This window comes from Vulpes lagopus, chromosome X (genome assembly GCF_018345385.1).
Source record: "Vulpes lagopus strain Blue_001 chromosome X, ASM1834538v1, whole genome shotgun sequence".
Taxonomy (NCBI): Eukaryota; Metazoa; Chordata; class Mammalia; order Carnivora; family Canidae; genus Vulpes; species Vulpes lagopus.
In genome coordinates, this window is record NC_054848.1 from 27667584 (window position 1) to 27689660 (window position 22077).

General features: G+C 39.3%; 1 protein-coding gene across 8 annotated transcripts in view; it reads right to left on the reverse strand.

The window, feature by feature from the left end:
- Window positions 1-22077, reverse strand: part of DMD (dystrophin) — a 2057113-nt gene that overhangs the window by 1309266 nt on the left and 725770 nt on the right. For all 8 annotated transcript variants that reach the window (XM_041741334.1, XM_041741335.1, XM_041741332.1 and 5 more), the window contains one exon: window positions 8776-8946. In XM_041741334.1, the coding sequence (XP_041597268.1) occupies window positions 8776-8946 (171 nt within the window). The remainder of the gene's footprint in view (window positions 1-8775; window positions 8947-22077) is intronic.

Sequence of the window (22077 nt, forward strand, 5' to 3'; positions counted from 1 at the left end):
ATCACTGTCCTCTGGGTAGCGAAACAGACCTAAGGAGATTCCAGTGACTGGAAGGCAAAGAATACAAGAAATTGGATCTTCTTGTCAACTCCCCTGACTGTTGTTGTCAGAGGCTGCCTGGGCATTTCCTCTTTTCAATATCACACTCATCCTGGAACAATTTTGTAGCTAGATTAGTTATTTCAACAAGTAAATCAACGTGGACTAAATTGTTGGGTTACTCATATCAAGAACTGTGTGCAAAATTTCAAAAATTTGAGACAGTCTGCTCTCTAGCACTGGAAAGAGAAAAGAATCTGACTGGGTGGTTAGCCAGATAGGCAAACTGCTCAGGGAGACAGTGAAAGGGGCCAGCCAGCAGAGGGCCAGAGCCAAACACAAAAAAATGGGAGAAGTATAGCAGCCGAACACAAGCTCACTGCTGATTATCTACTTACGGATCAGAGGCAGTGGCTACAAAGTATTAGAGGAGGTGAGGAAAATTGCTACCAGGGGATTGGGGTATGAGGGGAAAGGCAATGGGGGTGGCACATGACTCAAAAAGAAAAGAAAATGAAAGAAAAATAGAAGAGTTTGGAGTAGTTTGGGATGGGATGGAGTGGGATGGGATGAGATAACATCTACCCAATAGTCTTGGTTCTACCACAGATAAAGCCTGCGACTATGAGTAAAGTATTCACTTATCTGGCGACTTTAGTTTTCAGATCAGCAAAGAAAAGTGTGGACTATTTTGCTTCCAAAGTATCTTATAGCTCTCGCCATCTATGATGATATAATTTTCCTAAGAGTGACCTCCCCATTCAAATTTAAAATCATTAGAGTCTCTTGTTTGACACTGTCCAATGGCTTTCCCATTTCATTTTTCATGAACTCCTCCAATCCTATAAAACCCTGTTAACAGGTAACTAGCCATCCCCTCAAAATCATTTCAGGTTACTTATCCTGCTTTACTCCCTGCAGGCTGGTAGGCCTCTTTGTCTGCCTTAGGATCTTTGCAGGAGCTCTTGCCTCTGATTGCAATGTACTTCCATGTTTGTTTTTTTGTTTTTTGTTTAAGGCTGATTTTTTCTTAGGATTCATATCTCAGATTATAATGCCTCACAAATACCCTACATGTCAACTCTTCCTAAAATAGCATTTCACCACCCTAACTTCTGCCTAAGCCTTAATTGTTTTTATTTCACATTCTTGGTTTAGTTTTTTGGCAAATTACCATGATCTCAAAGGAGTTTGTTTCTCCATTCACTGCCCGCTCTGTCTCTACTGGAATGTAAGTTCTAAGAAGTCAAGTGGTTTTTATGTCTTGCTCATCACTGTATTCAGTGTCTAAAAGGGTGTAGTAACTATACAATTAATGTTTGTTGCTTAAATAAATGAATGATATATAGTACTATTAGATTAGAATCATTTTGCAGCTTTTAATCACCTAAAAACTATTCCTGTTTAAACCCAGTCTTCCTTATGTGTTTTAATTTTACTTTCTATATGTGACTAAAGCCACATGATCCACTTGGAACAGCTTGGGATGGATGACATGGATTGAAATGAAATATATTCAATGCTGTTGTTGGTTCTACTACAGGGTCTTTGAATGCCCATTCTGAGCCAGGAAATTTACTTATACATAAGTTTCAATTCTCAGTTCATATATTCTTTTTTTTTTTTTTAATTAACTTTTATTGGTGTTTAATTTACCAACATACAGAAAAACACCCAGTGCTCATCCCGTCAAGTGTCCACCTCAGTGCCCGTCACCCATTCCCCTCCAACACCCGCCCTCCTCCCCTTCCACCACCCCTAGTTCGTTTCCCCGAGTTAGGAGTCTTTGTGTTCTGTCTCCCTTCCTGATATTTCCCAACATTTCTTTTCCCTTCCTTTATATTCCCTTTCACTATTATTCATATTCCCCAAATGAATGAGAACATACACTGTTTGTCCTTCTCCGATTGACTTATTTCACTCAGCATAATACCCTCCAGTTCCATCCACGTTGAAGCAAATGGTGGGTATTTGTCGTTTCTAATTGCTGAGTAATATTCCATTGTATACATAGACCACATCTTCTTTATCCATTCATCTTTCGATGGACACCGAGGCTCCTTCCACAGTTTGGCTATTGTGGCCATTGCTGATAGAAACATCGGGGTGCAGGTGTCCCGACGTTTCATTGCATCTGAATCTTTGGGGTAAATCCCCAACAGTGCAATTGCTGGGTCGTAGGGCAGGTCTATTTTTAACTCTTTGAGGAACCTCCACACAGTTTTCCAGAGTGGCTGCACCAGTTCACATTCCCACCAACAGTGTAAGAGGGTTCCCTTTTCTCCGCATCCTCTCCAACATTTGTTGTTTCCTGCCTTGTTAATTTTCCCCATTCTCACTGGTGTGAGGTGGTATCTCATTGTGGTTTTGATTTGTATTTCCCTGATTACCAGTGATGCAGACCATTTTCTCATGTGCTTGTTGGCCATGTCCATGTCTTCCTCTGTGAGATTTCTCTTCATGTCTTTTGCCCATTTCATGATTGGATTGTTTGTTTCTCTGGTGTTGAGTTTAATAAGTTCTTTATAGATTTTGGAAACTAGCCCTTTATCTGATATGTCATTTGCAAATATCTTCTCCCATTCTGTAGGTTGTCTTTTAGTTTTGTTGACTGTATCCTTTGCTGTACAAAAGCTTCTTATCTTGATGAAGTCCCAATAGTTCATTTTTGCTTTTGTTTCTTTTGCCTTCGTGGATGTATCTTGCAAGAAGTTACTGTGGCCAAGTTCAAAAAGGGTGTTGCCTGTGTTCTCCTCTAGGATTTTGATGGAATCTTGTCTCACATTTAGATCTCTCATCCATTTTGAGTTTATCTTTGTGTATGGTGAAAGAGAGTGGTCCAGTTTCATTCTTCTGCATGTGGATGTCCAATTTTCCCAGCACCATTTATTGAAGAGACTGTCTTTCTTCCAATGGATAGTCTTTCCTCCTTTATCGAATATTAGATGACCGTACATTTCAGGGTCCCCTTCTGGGTTCTCTATTCTGTTCCATTGATCTATGTGTCTGTTTTTGTGCCAGTACCACACTGTCTTGATGACCACAGCTTTGTAATACAACCTGAAATCTGGCATTGTGATGCCCCCAGCTAAGGTTTTCTTTTTTAAAATTCCTCTGGCTATTCGGGGTCTTTTCTGATTCCACACAAATCTTAAAATAATTTGTTCTAACTCTCTGAAGAAAGTCCATGGTATTTTGATAGGGATTGCATTAAACGTATAAATTGCCCTGGGTAACATTGACATTTTTACAATATTAATTCTGCCAATCCATGAGCATGGAATATTTTTCCATCTCTTTGTGTCTTCCTCAATTTCTTTCAGAAGTGTTCTATAGTTTTTAGGGTATAGATCTTTTACCTCTTTGGTTAGGTTTATTCCTAGGTATCTTATGCTTTTATGTGCAATTGTAAATGGGATTGACTCCTTAATTTCTCTTTCTTCAGACTCATTGTTAGTGTATAGAAATGCCATTGATTTCTGGGCATTGATTTTGTATCCTGCCACGCTACCAAATTGCTGTATGAGTTCTAGCAATCTTGGGGTGGAGGCTTTTGGGTTTTCTATGTAGAGTATCATGTCATCGGCGAAGAGGGAGAGTTTGACTTCTTCTTTGCCAATTTGAATGCATTTAATGTCTTTTTGTTGTCTGATTGCTGAGGCGAGGACTTCCAGAACTATGTTGAACAGCAGTGGTGAGAGTGGACATCCCTGTCTTGTTCCTGATCTTAGGGGAAAGGCTCCCAGTGCTTCCCCATTGAGAATGATATTTGCTGTGGGCTTTTCGTAGATGGCTTTTAAGATGTCGAGGAAAGTTCCCTCTATCCCAACACTCTGAAGGGTTTTGATCAGGAATGGATGCTGTATTTTGTCAAATGCTTTCTCTGCATCTAATGAGAGTATCATATGGTTCTTGGTTTTTCTCTTGCTGATATGATGAATCACATTGATGGTTTTACGAGTGTTGAACCAGCCTTGTGTCCCAGGGATAAATCCTACTTGGTCATGGTGAATAATTTTCTTAATGTGTTGTTGGATCCTATTGGCTAGTATCTTGTTGAGAATTTTTGCATCCATGTTCATCAGGGATATTGGTCTGTAATTCTCCTTTTTGGTGGGGTCTTTGTCTGGTTTTGGAATTAAGGTGATGCTGGCCTCATAGAACGAATTTGGAAGTACTCCATCTCTTTCTATCTTTCCAAACAGCTTTAGTAGAATAGGTATGATTTCTTCTTTAAACGTTTGATAGAATTCCCCTGGGAAGCCATCTGGCCCTGGACTCTTGTGTCTTGGGAGGTTTTTGATGACTGCTTCAATTTCCTCCCTGGTTATTGGCCTGTTCAGGTTTTCTATTTCTTCCTGCTCCAGTTTTGGTAGTTTGTGGCTTTCCAGGAATGCGTCCATTTCTTCTAGATTTCCTAATTTATTGGCGTACAGCTGTTCATAATATGTTTTTAAAATCGTTTGTATTTCCTTGGTGTTGGTAGTGATGTCCCCTTTCTCATTCATGATTTTATTAATTTGAGTCTTCTCTCTCTTCTTTTTAATAAGGTTGGCTAATGGTTTATCTATCTTATTAATTCTTTCAAAGAACCAACTCCTGGTTCTGTTGATCTGTTCCACAGTTCTTTTGGTCTCGATATCATTGAGTTCTGCTCGAATTTTAATTAACTCTCTTCTTCTGCTGGGGGTGGGGTCTATTTGTTGCTTTTTCTCTAGTTCCTTTATGTGTAAGGTGAGCTTTTGAATTTGAGATCTTTCCAGTTTTTGAATGGATGCTTGTATTGCGATGTATTTCCCCCTCAGGACTGCTTTTGCTGCATCCCAAAGATTTTGAACGGTTGTATCTTCATTTTCATTAGTTTCCATGAATCTTTTTAATTCTTCCTTAATTTCCTGGTTGGCCTTTTCATCTTTTAGCAGGATGGTCCTTAACCTCCACGTGTTTGTGGTCCTTCCATATTTCTTGTTGTGATTAAGTTCTAATTTCAAGGCATTATGGTCTGAGAATATACAGGGGACTATCCCGATCTTTTGGTATCGGTTCAGACCCGATTTGTGACCCAGTATGTGGTCTATTCTGGAGAAAGTTCCATGTGCACTTGAGAAGAATGTGTATTCAGTTGAGTTTGGATGTAAAGTTCTGTAGATATCTGTGAAATCCATCTGGTCCAGTGTATCATTTAAAGCTCTCGTTTCTTTGGAGATGTTGTGCTTAGACGACCTATCCAGGGTAGAAAGAGCTAGATTGAAGTCACCAAGTATAAGTGTATTATTATCAAGGTATTTCTTGAGTTTGGTTATTAATTGGTTTAAATATTTGGCAGCTCCCACATTCGGGGCATATATATTGAGGAGTGTTAAGTCCTCTTGTTGGATAGATCCTTTGAGTATGAGATAGTGTCCCTCTTCATCTCTCACTATAGTCTTCGGGGTAAATTTTAATTTATCTGATATAAGGATGGCAACCCCTGCTTTCTTTTGAGGACCATTTGAATGGTAAATGGTTCTCCAACCTTTTATTTTCAGGTTGTAGGTGTCCTTCTGTCTAAAATGAGTCTCTTGTAGACAGCAAATAGATGGGTCCTGCTTTTTTATCCAGTCTGAAACCCTGCGCCTTTTGATGGGGTCATTAAGCCCGTTCACATTCAGAGTTACTATTGATAGATATGAGTTTAGTGTCATCATATCTATTCAGTCCTTGCTTTTGTGGATTGTTCCACTGAACTTCTTCTTAAAGGGGAATTTTAAGAGTCCCCCTTAAAATTTCTTGCAGAACTGGTTTGGAGGTTACATATTCTTTCAGTTCCTGCCTGTCTTGGAAGCTCTTTATCTCTCCTTCCATTTTGAATGAAAGCCTTGCTGGGTAAAGTATTCTTGGTTGCATGTTCTTTTCATTTAGGACCCTGAATATATCCTGCCAGCCCTTTCTGGCCTGCCAGGTCTCTGTGGAGAGGTCTGCTGTTACCCTAATATTCCTCCCCATAAAAGTCAGGGACTTTTTTTCTCTTGCTGCTTTAAGGATCTTCTCCTTATCTTTGGAATTTGCAAGCTTCACTATTAAATGTCGAGATGTTGAACGGTTTTTGTTGATTTTAGGGGGGGATCTCTCTATTTCCTGGATCTGAATGCCTGTTTCCCTTCCCAGATTCGGAAAGTTTTCAGCTAGGATTTGTTCAAATACATATTCTGGCCCTCTGTCCCTTTCGGCGCCCTCAGGAACCCCAATTAAACGTAGGTTTTTCTTCCTCAGGCTATCATTTATTTCCCTTAATCTATCCTCATGATCTTTTAATTGCCTGTCTCTTTTTTCCTCAGTTTCCCTCTTTGCCATCAACTTGTCTTCTATGTCACTCACTCGTTCTTCCACCTCGTCAAGCCTCGTCGTTAGGACTTCTAGCTTGGATTGCATCTCATTTAATTGATTTTTAATTTCTGCCTGATTGGATCTAAATTCTGCAGTCATGAAGTCTCTTGAGTCCTTTATGGTTTTTTCTAGAGCCACCAGTAGCTGTATAATAGTGCTTCTGAATTGGCTTTCTGACATTGAATTGTAATCCATATTTTGTAACTCTGTGGGAGAGTGGGCTGTTTCTGATTCTTTTTTTTGAGGTGAGGTTTTCCTTCTAGTCATTTTGCTCAGTGCAGAGTGGCCAAAAACAAGTTGTATTGGGAAAAGGAGAAAAAGAGAGAGAAGGAAAGAAAAGAGAAAAAGAAAAAAGAGAAAGAAGAAAAAAATATGGGAAAAAGAGAAGAAAAAGAAAGAAAAAGAAAGGAGAAAAAAGAAAAAAAGGGGGGGTGGGGGAAGCAATCAGAAATCAAGAAGAAAGAGAGAAAAAAAAGCACAAAACAAAACAAAACAAAACAAAACAAAAAAACAAAAACAAAAAAACAAAAAACAAAAAAAACCACGGGGGAGTATCTTCCGATTCTGTGTAGTTTAAGTCCCTTGACTTCCCTTGGAACTGGTCCGTCTCGCTGGTCTTCTGGGGGAGGGGCCTGCTGTGCTGATTCTCAGGTGTTGGCACTTGGGGGAGCTGCTCTGCCCCTGCCTGGTGCAGGGCTCGGTGGGGGTTGTTGACCCCGTGAGGCCCCGGGAGGAAGCCACAGTGGCGGGGGCAGCTCTGGGACCCTGGATCCAGCCCCCGCAGTAGCTCCGGGGCTCTCCTTCTGCAGGGCCTGGGGGCTCCCGGGCGGGGCCGCTGATCTGCTCAGTTCCAGGCAGGAGCGTCCTTGCTGTCCTGGGCCCTCCCGGCCTCTGCCTGTCCCGGGGGAGGCCGGATCCTGGGCTGTGTCCCGGCGCCCTGTGCTCTGGGGCCTGCGTTGTTGGATTCGCGCTCCCGGCGGTGCAGCCCCCTCCGCGGAGCCGCCGCCCGAGCCCCTCCGAGCTGTTCCCGGAGCCGCGCAGCCCCCTCCGCGCGGAGCTTCTTCCTCTGCGCGAGCCGCCGCCGCTGAGCTGTTCCCGGAGCCCCGCAGCCCCCTCCGCGGAGCCGCCGCCCGAGCCCCTCCGAGCTGTTCCCGGAGCCGCGCAGCCCCCTCCGCGGAGCTTCTTCCTCCGCCCGAGCCGCCGCCGCTGAGCTGTTCCCGGAGCCGCGCAGCCCCCTCCGCGGAGCCGCAGCCCGAGCCCCTCCGAGCTGCTCCGGGTCCCGCCGAGCGCTGCAGCCCTTAGGGAGCTCGGCGCACTCTCCCGGGGCGCAGTTCCTCTGTTACTGTCCCAGGGAGCCCGAGGGCATCCCCGCCTTTCTGGGGATCCTGCTCCAATTCCCCGGGAGGCCTTTCCGCGGGGAAGGTCGGTGCAGCTCCTGCCCCTCCGGGACGGGGCTCTCCTGTCCTGGGGACACTCGCCCCGGCCTCAGCCCGGCTCCTCGCGGGGCCCCTCCCCCTTGGAGGCCTTTTGTTCCTTTATTTCTTTTTTCCCATCTTCCTACCTTGATAGAAGCGCGAACTCTTCTCACTGTAGCGTTCCAGCTGGTCTCTCTTTAAATCTCAGGGCGAATTCGTAGGTTTTCAGGATGATTGGATGGTTTTCTAGGTAATTTGCTGAGGACCAGGTGACCTGGAGACCCTACTCCTCCGCCATCTTGCCCCTCCCCTCAGTTCATATATTCAAGTTAGAAAATGACACTGTGTAGACAAATTGGAGATAACACTGACTGTCCAGTTGTCCAAGGCTATACTGAAATGTCATTGCATAGATTCTACTTCTGGCCTTAACTCCCAGTCCTTGCTACATGCTAGATTCCTTGGTCCTATATCCGTATTATTTTTTATCCTACTGTTTGATAAAAATTCTATGTAAACTCAGTCCTTTTAATTCACATTAAAGACCATCAGTTACCCAAATTCTCAGAAACCCCTTTAAAACACCAAACTAACACAGCCTGTTAGCTAAATTTTCAACTGTCATTGCATTAATACTTGGCATATTTTCCATTTGAATTTTCATCACTAGAAACAGCTCATGTGAGTAGCTGATTCCAATCTCAATACTGTATAATGTCACGGGAAAAAATGCTCCTAATGGTGATTGCCAATATTTATATTTTGACCACATGCATTAAAATTAATAAACACCTAGTTTCAGAATCCATAACATATACCAAGCTTGAAGCTGAACTCATTAAAAATCAACTTCCACCGTTAAACCAAGGAAATAGCAGAGTGTAGAATCACAGTGTCAAGCAATGTTGCATCTTTTTTTTTCTTTCTTTGCTTCATTGTATTTGGTTTATTTTACCTTCATCTCTTCAACTGCTGTCTGTAATTCATCAGGGGTCTTGTATTCGAAATCTCTCTCTAGGTATTCTTCTTCGGCTTGTGTCATCCACTCATGCATCTCTGACAGATCTTTCTGAAGACTTACAGTTTTATCCAAACCTCCTTTTAAGGCTTCCTTCCTGGCATAGACCTTCCATAAAATAAACCAACAAGCAAAGCATGAATATTCAAAGTCACAAAACATTATCGTTATATTATTACTGAACAGTCTGTAAATAACAGAATCAGATAGAAAAGATGAAGCAAGATGTAAAAAAGTTCATATGAATGAGGAAATAACTCATGGCTATTGGTTATGCTTAATTTCACAGAAGTGTTAAAATAAGATACAGCCATTTACTTGGCATATGTAATAAAATGAACGTATTCTCCCATGACTATAATTTAGCTGTTGTGTATAGCTATGTTTTTCTGTGAATAAAGAATAGAGAAAATAACTTTTTCATAATATGTTTCCATTGGATATGTAAATTTACTGGACAATTTCTAATTTTAATAAATCTGAATCTGACTCCTCCACTTAATTTTTTAAATATTTTTACTCTTTTACTTTACAAAATATATCACACAAAATACAGTGTACAGTTGGAGGAAAAACTGTAAACATTTATACCCCCAATGTGGGAGCACCGAAATTTATAAAACAATTAATAACAAGCATAAAGAAATTCACATTGATAATAACACAATAATGGTAGGGGACTTTAATATCCCACATGCAGCAGTGGACAGATGATCTAAACAGAAAATCAGTAAAGGAATAATGGCTTTGAATATCATTCTGTAACAGATGGACTTAACAGATATATTCAGAACATTCCATCCTAAAGCAGCAGAATACACTCTCTTCAAGTGCTCATGGGACATTCTCCAGAACAGATCACATACTGAGTCACAAATCAGTCCTCACCAAAAACAAAAAGACTGAGACCCTACCATGCATCTTTTCAGACCACAATGCTATGAAACTTGAAGTCAACCACAAGAAAAAATTTAGAAAGACCACAAATACATGGAGGTTAAAGAAGATCCTAGTAAAGAATGAATGGGAATATCAGAAAGGGAGAGAGAACATGAGAGACTCCTAACTTTGGGAAAGGAACAAGGGGTGTTGGAAAGGGAGGTGGGCGGGGGGTGGGGGTGACTGGGGACAGGCACTGAGGGGGGCACTTGATGGGATGAGCACTGGGTGTTATGCTATATGTTGGCAAATTGAACTCCAATAAAAAAAAAGAATGAATACGCTAACTAGGAAATCAAACAAGAAATAAAAAATACAAGGAAACAAATGAAAATGAAAACAAAATAGTCCAAAACCTCTGGGATGCAGCAAAGGCAGTCCTACAAGGGAAGCTCATAGCAATAGAGGCCCACCTAAGAAGCCAGATAAATCTCAAATACACAAAATAGCCTTACACCTATAGGAGCTAGGAAAAGAACAGCAAATGAAGCCTAAAGTCAGTAGAAGAAGGGAAAATTTAAAGATTAGAGCATAAATAAATTAAATATGTACATAATTACAAATTATATATACAAACAAACAAAAAAGCCACAAACCACTAGAACAGATCAAGGAAACAAGGAGCTGGTTCTTTGAAATGGTTAATAAAATCGATACACCCCAACCCAGGCTTATCAAAAAGAGAAAGAACCCAAACAAATATAATTACAAATGAGAGAAGAGAGATCACAACCAACACTACAGAAATACAAAGTGGCATGAACACTGTTGAATTCAGCTTTGAAGAAAGCCACGTATCAGAAATAGATCCAATGAGCTTTTGTGGAGGATTAGTTAACTAAATTGTGAGATACACACGTACACAAAATGGGATACTATGTAGCACCAATACATTTGTACTGAAGTGAAAGTGGTTCGGTATATAACTTTAAGTTTAAAAAGCAGGTTGCAAAACAGTAAGTGTGGTAGCGGGAGTAGACTTGTGCTTTTAAAGCCTCATACATTTCTGAAGTACTTTTTACAAATGAATGTATTACTTATTAACCAGAAAACTAGCAAAATTTTAAATATCTACAAGAAAATTGGGCATGTTAATCCCTTTGCTACAAAGTACCCTGTTGTACCCACTGAGGGAAAAAAATCTCAGTTTGGTACTGGAATAATTATATATTGTTTCACTTTTACCTTAAAAAGGAAATCTAATCCAATAACGTTAATTCTTTTCTAAAAGAGTAAAAAATTAAGAGAAAAAAATTAAGTAGAGTTCTATCTTCTAAGTAATGGAGTTTTAATTGTACAGTCTTAATATATAATGCATAGTTTTAGTGTAGTGAAGCTTTCATGTACTTTACCAAATACTAAATATGTGCAGAACCATATTAATTCTCCTTATTCTTTACAACCATCTTAAGCCTGATACAATTTAATTAAAACGACTTTAAATTCTTTACTCTCCTTGGTGAATGCAGTGCCTGATCTACTGAAATGTAAATAAATGCTCTCAGTGACATAGCTAGAACAATATGTCTAACAGTTAAACTAATTAAAGTATAAAGGCTATTTGCATAATCAATGAGCCTATAATTGGCATAAGTAAACAGGTTATTCAATTTCTACTTAGATGTTCTCTTGTAATCTTTTCAAGCAGTTGGCAAAGAGACAATAATATTAGAATGACTAATGGAACTTAGCCAAAGACTTGTAGTAAAATATATATTATATATTATATACATATATATATATATATATGATACTATTTAAACCAGAAGAAAGGGATAAGGAGCGATTTTTTTTAAGGAAAATCAGGCAGGAAGTCATTCTGAGGTGACAGCACAAATATATTGAAAAGAACATCAGCTCTGAGATCAGGACATCTGGACTCAATCATTAGCTTAGTTAAGTAAGCCTAGAGACATCAACTTGTTTTTCTTTATCTCTGCTCTGTCACTAACCTAACAGGTGGACCAGATGATTTCCAAGGTCTTTTCCAAACTAAACATTCCACAGCTCTATGCCTGATCAGACAGAGATATGAAATTTTGGTGTTTCATATTTTAGAAGGATTTCTTTATAAAGGTTTGGACAATTTTTTGCTTACCATTATCATATCAGTGATGCCAACATTCTAGCCTGAAATTGCCCAATCTATCCCCCCACAGTTTCAGATTCCAGGGTCACACCTCAGATTATAAAACAGAAAGTTCTTCATGTTTCCTGTTCTAGAATCTCTAAATCTAACATTCAGTACTGTCCTTCCTCATTCCACTTCTCCCACCACCCTGGCTTTATTTAGGTGTAACTGACATACAACATTGTGTAAGTTTAAGGTGTGCAACATGGGGATTTGATACACATGTATATTGTGAAGTGATTACCAAAATAGGATTAGTTAATACCTCCATTACCTCACGTGATTACCATTTTTTTCTTGTTGTGATGAGAACATTTAAGATCTATGCTCTTAGCAATTTTTAAGTATATATTGCTAACTATAGTCACCATGCTGTATAGATAGATAGATCCCAAGAACTTGCTCTGTGTATAACTGAAAGTTTGTAACATTTGACTGAAATCTTTCCATTTACCTCACCTCCCAGACCTGTCAACCATCACCACTACTCTAATCTAGAGCTCAGTTTTTTTAGATTCCACATATTCAGTAGAATCATACAATATTTGTTTTTTGACTTATATCACTTAGCATAATGTCCTCAAAGTCCATCCAAATTTATGCAAATTGCATGATTTCCTTTTTCCTCATTACTGATTAATGCTCCATCATATGCATGTATGTATAAGCGTATGTATATACACAAACATATATGTATATACGTATGTATACCACATCTTTATCCGGTCATCCATTGATGTACACTTAGGTTGTTTCCATATCTTGACTATTGTGAATCATAATGCTATAATGAACATGGAGATGCAAATATCTCTTCAAGATTTGGATTTCACTTCTTTTGGGAATATACCCACACACAAATCAGATTACTGGTAGCTCTATTTTAAAAAAAAATTTTGAGGAACCTTCATACTGTTTTCCACAGTGTTGTAGTAATTTACATCCCCACCAACACCACACATGGGTTCCCTTTTCTCCACATCCTCACCAACATTTTGTATCTCTTTCCCTTTCTGATGACTGCTATTCTAATAGATATGAGGATATATCTCACTGCAGCATTGACTTGCATTTGCCTGATGATTAGTGATGTTGAGCATCTTTTCATGTAACTTTTGGCCATTGGTATGTTGTCTTTGGAAGGAGTATTCAGTTTCTTAGCACATTTTTAAATCATATTGTTTTGCTTTGTTTTATTGAGTTGTATAAATTCCTTATATATTTTAGCTAATAATCCCTTATCACATACATGGTTTGAAAATATTTTCTCTCGCTCTCTAGGTTGTGTTTTAATTTTGTTGATTGTTTCTTTTGACATGCATCTATAATTTTGGTTTGGGATACCTGGGTGGCTCAGCGGTTGATTGCCTGCCTTCGGCCCAGGGTGTGATCCTGGAATCCCAGGATCGAGTCCCATATTGGGCTCCCTGCATGGAGCCTGCTCCTCCCTCTGCCTATGTCTCTGCCTCTCTCTGTGTGTCTTTCATTAATAAATAAATAAAATCTTTAATATATTTATATATATAAATATATACTATATATATAATTTCGGTTTGATGTTAAATTTTTCTTTTGTTGCCTGTGCCTTGGCGTCACATCCAAGAAAATCATTGCCATGACCAATATCAAAGAACTTTCTCCCTGTTTTCTTCTAAAAGTTTTATGGTTTCAGGTCTTTTAAGTGTTTGACACTTTTTGTGGTAATTCTTGTGGTGTAAGATGGGAATCTAATTGCATTCTTTGGTGTGAGAATATCCATTTTTTTTCCCAATACTATTTATTGAAGAGACTTCTCTCTTTCTTGTTGAGTATATTTGACTCCCTGGTCAAATATTAGTTGACTGTGTACATGAGAGTTTATTTATAGGCTCTCAATTCCCTTCCACTGGTCCATGTGTCTATATTTAGGCTGGTACCATACTGTTTCTATTACTACAGCTTGGTAATACAGTTTGAAATCGGAAGTTTGAGGTCTCTAAGTTTGTTCTTCTTTCTCAAGATGGTTTTGGTCATTTGAGGTCTTTTGAGGTTCCCTATAATTTTAAGAATGTTCTATTTCTGAGAAAAAAATGCCATTAGAATTTTGAGACTGTAATGATTCTATAAATGGCTTTGGGTAGTATGAACATTTTAACAATATGAACTCTTTGATCCATCAACACAGGATATCTTTCCATTTATTTGTGCCCTTTTAAATTTCTTTCATTAAAGTTCTATAGTTTTCATATTATGTATCTTTCACGTCCTTGGTTAAACTTATTCCTTAACTCTTTTGTCTTTGATACTATCATAAATGGGATTATTTGATTTCTTTTTCAGATATTTTGTTGTTACTGTATAGAAATATAACTTTCTGCATAGTTCTATGCATTGATTATGTATACTGTAACTTGTTTTAAGTTTTTATTTAAATTCTAGTTAGTTACCATATAATGTAATATTGGTTTCAGGAGTAGAATTTAGTGATTCATCACTTACATATAACAACCAACATTTATCACAGTGCCCTCCTTAATATCCATCACCCATTTAACCCATCTCCCGCCCACCTTCCCTCTGCAACCCTCAGTTTGTTCCCCATAGCTAAGAGTCTCTTATGGTTTGCCTCTCTCTTTCTCCCCCTTCCCATATGCTCAACTATATATACGTATGTATGTACATATTTTGAGAGAAAGCATGCATGCACGTGAGCAGGGGTCTGGGAGGGACAGAGGGAGAGGGAGGGACAGATGCATAAGTAGTCTGTGCTGGGTGTGGAGCTCGATGCATAGCTCAACCTCACAATCCTGAGATCATGACCTGAGCTGAAATCAGGAGTTGAACACTTAATGACTGAGCTACCCAGTTGTTCCGTTTGGTTTTTGTTTGGTGTTTGTTTGGTTTCTTAAATTCCACATGAGTGAATTCATGTGGTATTTGTCTTTCTCTGACTTGTTTCACTTAGCATACTACACTCTAGTTCCATCCATGTCACTGCAAATGCTGAGATTTTATTCTTTTTGATAACTAATATTCCATTGAATATGGATACCACATCTTCTCTCTCCATTTATCAGTAGATGGACACTTGGGCTCTTTTCATAATTTGTCTACTTATATACTGCAACTTTACTGAAAATGTTTATTATAATTTTTTTGGTGGAGTCTTCAGGATTTTCTATATATAAGAACACAACATCTGCAAACAGACAATTTCATTGCTTCCTTACTAATTTGGATGCCTTTATTTCTTTTTCTTTCCTAATTGCTTTCACTAGAATTTACAGTACTAATTTAAATAGGAGTGGTGAAGGTGGGTACCCTTGTCTTGTTCCTGATCTGAGAGGAAAAGTTTTCTACTTTTCACTACCAAGTATGATATTGGCTGTAAACTTATCATATATGGTTTCTATTATGTTCAGGGGTGTTCCTTTTGTACGGAATTTATTAAGTATTTATCAGGAAAGGATGTCAAAGTTTGTCAAATTTGTCAAATGCTTTTTCTGCATCTACTGAGATATGATTTTTATCTTCATTCTATTAATGTAGTGTATACAGTATGTAATACATTTTCATGTTTTCTTGTCACTAATTAAGATCCCTTAATTTCAGTTTGAACTCCTTTCAATATTTCTTCTAAGGTAGGTCTATGGCAATGAACTCCCTCAGCTTTTATGTCTCTATAAAAAACTTTCTCTCTCCTTCATTTTTGAAAGACTACTTTGCCAGATTGTGTATTCTTGGTTAGCATTTTTCTTTCAACACTTTAGATATATATTCCCACTCTATCCTGGCATGTAAGGTTTTTGCTGAGAAATCCAATAAAAGCATTATAAGGTTCTCTTGTAGGCAAAAGTGTGAAAATGAGTAGAGGAAGCCTCATTTAAAATGGAGTCAGGAAGCCATGAAGGGGGAGCTGTCACACATGTACCATTCCCTGCAGCCTACATAACCAGCAAGAAGAAGGAAACACTCTTCTTACTCCAGGAACAATGTGCTAACCAATGCCTGCAGCCGATGAGAAATTGCCACATCCTTAAACTAAACTCTTATCCTCCTCTAATAAACTTTTGCTCAAAACAGCCTTCCCCAATTTCACCCTAAAACCTAATAAAAGCTGACCTTACTTATGTCTTTTCAGACTTGCCTGTGGTTTGCCATAGTTTAATTACCCTGAATTGCATCCCCTCTCTTCTTTGAAAATAAACTCATTTTGCTGATAAAATAAATGGCTATTTTATTTTTAGTGGCTTTTGGGGAAGATGTTTCAGAGCTGAATTCTTATGGTGACTTACAAGCCTCATGAATTTGGATAGTCACATGTCTCTCCAGATTTGAGAAGTTTGCAGCCATTATTTCCATAAATAAGCTTTCTGTCCCCTTATTCCTCTCTTCTCCTTCTGGGACTCTAATAATTCACAAATAACTCCTCTTGAAAGAGAGAAGAGCACATAGGTTTATTCACTTTTTCCCCATTCTCCTCTGACCAGACAATTTCAAAAGTCCTGTTTTCTACTTCATAGATTTTTTTCTTCCACTTGATCCATTCCACTATTAATGCTCTTTATTACATTTTCCATTCCTTTCATTGTATTCTTCAGCTCTCAGATTTGTTTTTATGATTTATATATTTTTAAAATTTCTCATTTTGTTCATGTATTATTTTCCTAATTTAACTGAATAGTCCTTGTTTTCCTACAGCTCACTGAGTTTCCTTAGAACAACTATTCTGAACTCTTTTCAGATGAGCTGCAGATCTTCATGTCCTTGAGGTTGGTTACTCGAAAAATTATTATGATCCTTTGGTGGTAGCATGATTCCTTGATTCTCCATGTTCCTTGAAGTCTGGCAACATTGTCTTTACGTTCACAGTAAAAGTCATCTCCTCCAGTCTTTACTATCTGCCTTCAGAAGATAAATGCCTTCTGTCAGCCTTGCTAGGGATTCTGAGGCTAAGACCTTCTACGAATAGGACTGTTTCACATACTAGCTCCCTCTTGTGGCAGAATTCTTAAGCTTATATGGCTTCTCTATCCTGCAAAACCCCAGACCAGGGATTCACAGCCTCCCTTTTGTTTTCCAGAGAATGGTGCTAAGTGCTCAGGTTTGTGGTCTCTCCAAGGCCTACAGATTTACACCAACCTTGTGTGGATGCTCATTAGCTTCCTACAAAAGCTGGCCCTTGTCACCATCCAGAGTATGCACAGAGAGTCAGCCACAGTACTGGGATGCATGTATGTATATGTCTTGTAAGGCACTGGGAGTGCTGTTGAAGTTGGGGGAAATCACCAGTCAGAGTGACCCCAGCAGCTGGCTGGCAGACCTCCTGATGAAATCAGTGATATTAGTATGGTCTGTGTACTTTTATTACAATTCTCAGCCCTGGTCGCTGTTCTTCCAGCTGCTCACTACCCCTCTGTAGTGTAACTCACAGCTCAGTACCATGGATGGAGGAGACAAAAATATGCCTCTTTAATAACATCCCACATAGCTGGGGAAGCTGGACACTCACTCACATAGTCTTACCTTTCCACAAGGGAGAAATCATGGTTCTGAGAAGGGCTGTCTTGGCACAGACCTATGTTGCCTTGGGGGAGGAGGGATGCAAGTAAAGTCAAACCTTTCCCTTTACCCTCTCCAATGCATCCAGCTTTAAATGTTTTTGTTCCGACAGTGCATTATATCTTCTCCACTGGGCTCTTGGACTTCCACAAGGCTCTGTTTTCCATGGGTGATTGTCTAAGTCAGTGTTCTCTAGGGGCTATCAGACCATGGCTGAAAGGAGCTGGAGCTAGTTTATGGACTACTGCAGGGTGAACAGACAGGACTGAGGTCTGTATAACAATTACTAGATTTGTAAGTGGGTGAGATTCCTCCCAAGTACCTAGGCATATGGTGCTGGATTGCACAGTTCCCACAAAGGCATAAAGAGACAAGAAGACTTGAGTCAAAGGTTATGGCTGGGATAAATGGAAAGATGGAGCTGTCATTTGTTGTTTCAGGAAGACTATTAGGGTAGGAGACTGAAGACTATGTAAGGAATCTGGAGGGCATGCTAGATTTAATCTGTCTATTCATCAGTATGGAGGCATTGAGTCGGGAGATGGATATGCAGATCCAGGATTCAAGAAAACATTCAGATTGCAACAAAATTGTGAAAGCAACAACTTACAGGCAACATTTAAAGCCACAAGGCTGAAAGAGTTTACCAATGGAGTGAGTAGTGATAAGGAAGATAAGTCCAAAGAAGGAGCCCTGGAGTGATTCCAAGTTTAGAGGTCAAGGCAAAAGAACCATCAAAGGTATTAAGAGTGGTCATGGAAACTGAAGGCAGACTAAGAGAGAACCAAGAGAGAGTGATGATAGAGGGGCCAATCAAATGAAGATAAAGACTAAGTAATGAATTTAATGATGCAAATTCACTGGTGACCATGACAAAAACCATTTCAGTGCAGTGATGAGGATGAAAAATCAATTAGGGAGCATTCAAGAGCGAATGGGATGAGTGGTATGAAAAGAAAGTTTCTGTAAATGGAAACAGAAATGGAGAAGTGAGAGGAGAGGAGGGAATGTGAGGCAAAAGGAGTATTTTCTTAAGATTTTATTTTTAAGTAATCTCTACACCCAACGTGGGGCTCAAACTCACAACCCCGAGGTCAAGAGTCATATGTTCCACTGACTGAGCCAGCCAGGCACCCCAAGTGGATTTTTTAATAACAGGAGATATTACAGCATAACTCCCTACTGATAGAAATGATCCAGTAGAGGAAAGAAAAGTATTTTTGATTCAAGAGGTAGGAGGATGTTCGATAGTAATGGTAATGACAATGGCAAGGTTAACAGGCTGTGGGTAGCTGAGGTAGAGTGGAAGATAAAATCGTTGCAGGGGCTATTGAGGAACTGACGGCTCAGGAACTAGAAGCATCATCTGCAAAGATATTGAAATCCCCAAGAATTATGACAAGAATGATAGTAAGCTATTAAAATACTCAAGAAATAAGGAAGAGGGACCCAGAGATCTGTGGATGATTTTACCCAAAAGTTTTGCTGAGTGAGAAAATGACAATGATTTGCAAGCTACCTGAATAATATCCTTCTAAATCTCTAGATGCAGTGTTTCTTGATAACTATTATAAATCTATACCTGCTATTAATTAAAATATATAATTATGGGATCCCTGGGTGGCACAGCAGTTTAGCGCCTGCCTTTGGCCCAGGGCGCGATCCTGGAGACCCGGGATCGAATCCCACGTCGGGCTCCCAGTGCATGGAGCCTGCTTTTCCCTCTGCCTATGTCTCTGCCTCTCTCTCTCTCTCTGTGCCTATCATAAATAAAAATTTAAAAAAATATATACATAATTATGCACTATTTATCTAGAAATGACACACATTTTATAATTTTACACATGCAAGCTTATGTCTATTTCATGTCCATTTTTAAAGATTTTATTTATTTATACATGAGAGACACACAGAGAGAGGTAGAGACATAGGCAGAGGGAGAAGCAGGCTCCTCACAAGGAGCCTGATGTGAGACTCAATCCCTGGACCCGAGGATCATGACCTGAGCCAAAGGCAGATGCTCAACCACTGAGCCACCCAGGTATCCCATATACATTTATTTTATTTACCAAGCATGTACATAGTGGTTACCCTGTCTTAGGTACTAGTCTACACATTTTACAAAGACTAACTCACTTCAGTCAACGAGGTGGCTCACTCACTCAGTTGAGCATCTGACTCCTGACTTTGGTGCAGGTCATGATCTTAGGGTCATGAGACTGAGCCCCAAGTCAGGCTCTGTGCTCAGCTGGGAGTCTGCTTGAGGACTCTCTTTCCCTACCCTTTGCCCCTCCCTCCTCCACACTTTCTCTTTCTCTCTCAAATAAAATAAATAAATGATTAACTCATTTGATCATAAAATTCTTATAAAGCAGGTGTTAATACTCTCACATTATAAAGACCTGGAAACTGAAGCACAGAGTGAATAAGCAGCTTTTCCAGGATCTCAGAAGTAGTTTATGGTGGGGGCAAGATTTAAATCAAGGCAATATGGTTCCGGAGCTCCTAGTCTTACACACTGTGTTTGACTCTCTATCCATGAGAAAGCCTCTTCATCTGTAAGAGTTTTAAATTTTATTAGCCAAGCATTTCAGGGAAGTGGGTCTGGACAATCTTTTCACTGTGAAATAGGAGTTTACCTTAATATGAATGAGATCTTTATGTTTGTGTACATAGTTTGTATGCCCACTTCAAGTATCCCACTTGAATTCCAGATACATTTCTGATTGTCGACTTCTCCAAAGTAAACATGACCAAAATGGAAGTATTTTGCTCCTTCCTTAGCCCCCAGTCTTTCTTTCATTAGTTAAAGGCACTGTGGCCAACACTGTTGCTTAAAATAGGGAGCTCTGAATACACTTTGATTTCTCCTTCTCTCAGCCTCTGGACTGGAAGCAGGCACTCTTTACCAGCAAATATGTCATTTCTAACAGGATCTGATTAAATGAAGAATGTAGTGTGTCATGTTAGAAAAGGAATAATAGTCAAAGATGGGTTTGAGTGTAGAAGCCCTGATAAGAAATACAACAAGGAAGAATTTGCCTACTTGGCAAAAATAAGAAAAAAAAATAAGACCATGTTATATAAACATCATCTTGAGCACACAGAGTGAAGTAAGCTTGCTGGAGACAGACTCTGGAGGACAGAGTTTCAACAAACTTTGAGTCACACAAGAATTTTGGTCCAGTTTTCCCAGAACAGCATATGCCTTCCACATGCTAATTACTATATATAATGGGAAAATACAAATAAATAGAGATAAATGGTAATGAGAAACAGAGCAACAAGTATTGAAATCACCTCCATCTCTATGGAAGAACCTGGACAAATACTGGGAGAGGTTTAGACAGTGAAGCAAACATAAATGTCACAAGAGGATTATATATTTCAAATTTCTTCCTATCTCTCAATCTCTACTAATGTCCCCCCCTTCTTTGCCAGTATTACTTCCTACCTGGACAACTACAATCCCTATGTCCCTTGTGCCCCCTTCAGGCTATTCTTCATACAACAGGAATAAATTAAAAAAAGATTCATGGAAACTAATGAGAATGAAGATACAACCGTTCAAAATCTTTGGGATGCAGCAAAAGCAGTCCTAAGGGGGAAATACATCGCAATACAAGCATCCATTCAAAAACTGGAAAGAACTCAAATACAAAAGCTAACCTTACACATAAAGGAGCTAGAGAAAAAACAGCAAATAGATCCTACACCCAGCAGAAGAAGAGAGTTAATAAACATTCGAGCAGAACTCAACGAAATCGAGACCAGAAGAACTGTGGAACAGATCAACAAAACCAGGAGTCGGTTCTTGGAAAGAAATAATAAGATAGATAAACCATTAGCCAGCCTTATTAAAAAGAAGAGAGAGAAGACTCAAGTTAATAAAATCATGAATGAGAAAGGAGAGATCACTACCAACACTAAGGAAATACAAACGATTTAAAAAACATATTATGAACAGCTGTACGCCAATAAATTAGGCAATCTAGAAGAAATGGACGCATTCCTGGAAAGCCACAAACTACCAAAACAGGAACAGGAAGAAATAGAAAACCTGAACAGGCCAATAACCAGGGAGGAAATTGAAGCAGTCATCAAAAACCTCTCAAGACACAAGAGTCCAGGGCCAGATGGCTTCCCAGGGGAATTCTATCAAACGTTTAAAGAAGAAACCATACCTATTCTACTAAAGCTGTTTGGAAAGATAGAAAGAGATGGAGCACTTCCAAATTCGTTCTATGAGGCCAGCATCACCTTAATTCCAAAACCAAAGACCTCACCAAAAAGGAGAATTACAGACCAATATCCCTGATGAACATGGATGCAAAAATTCTCAACAAGATACTAGCCAATAGGATCCAATAGTACATTAAGAAAATTATTCACCATGACCAAGTAGGATTTATTCCTGGGACACATGGCTGGTTCAACACTCGTAAAACAATCAATGTGATTCATCAGATCAGCAAGAGAAAAACCAAGAACCATATGATCCTCTCATTAGATGCAGAGAAAGCATTTTCCAAAATACAGCATCCATTCCTGATCAAAACTCTTCAGAGTGTAGGGATAGAGGGAACATTCCTCGACATCTTAAAAGCCATCTACGAAAAGCCCACAGC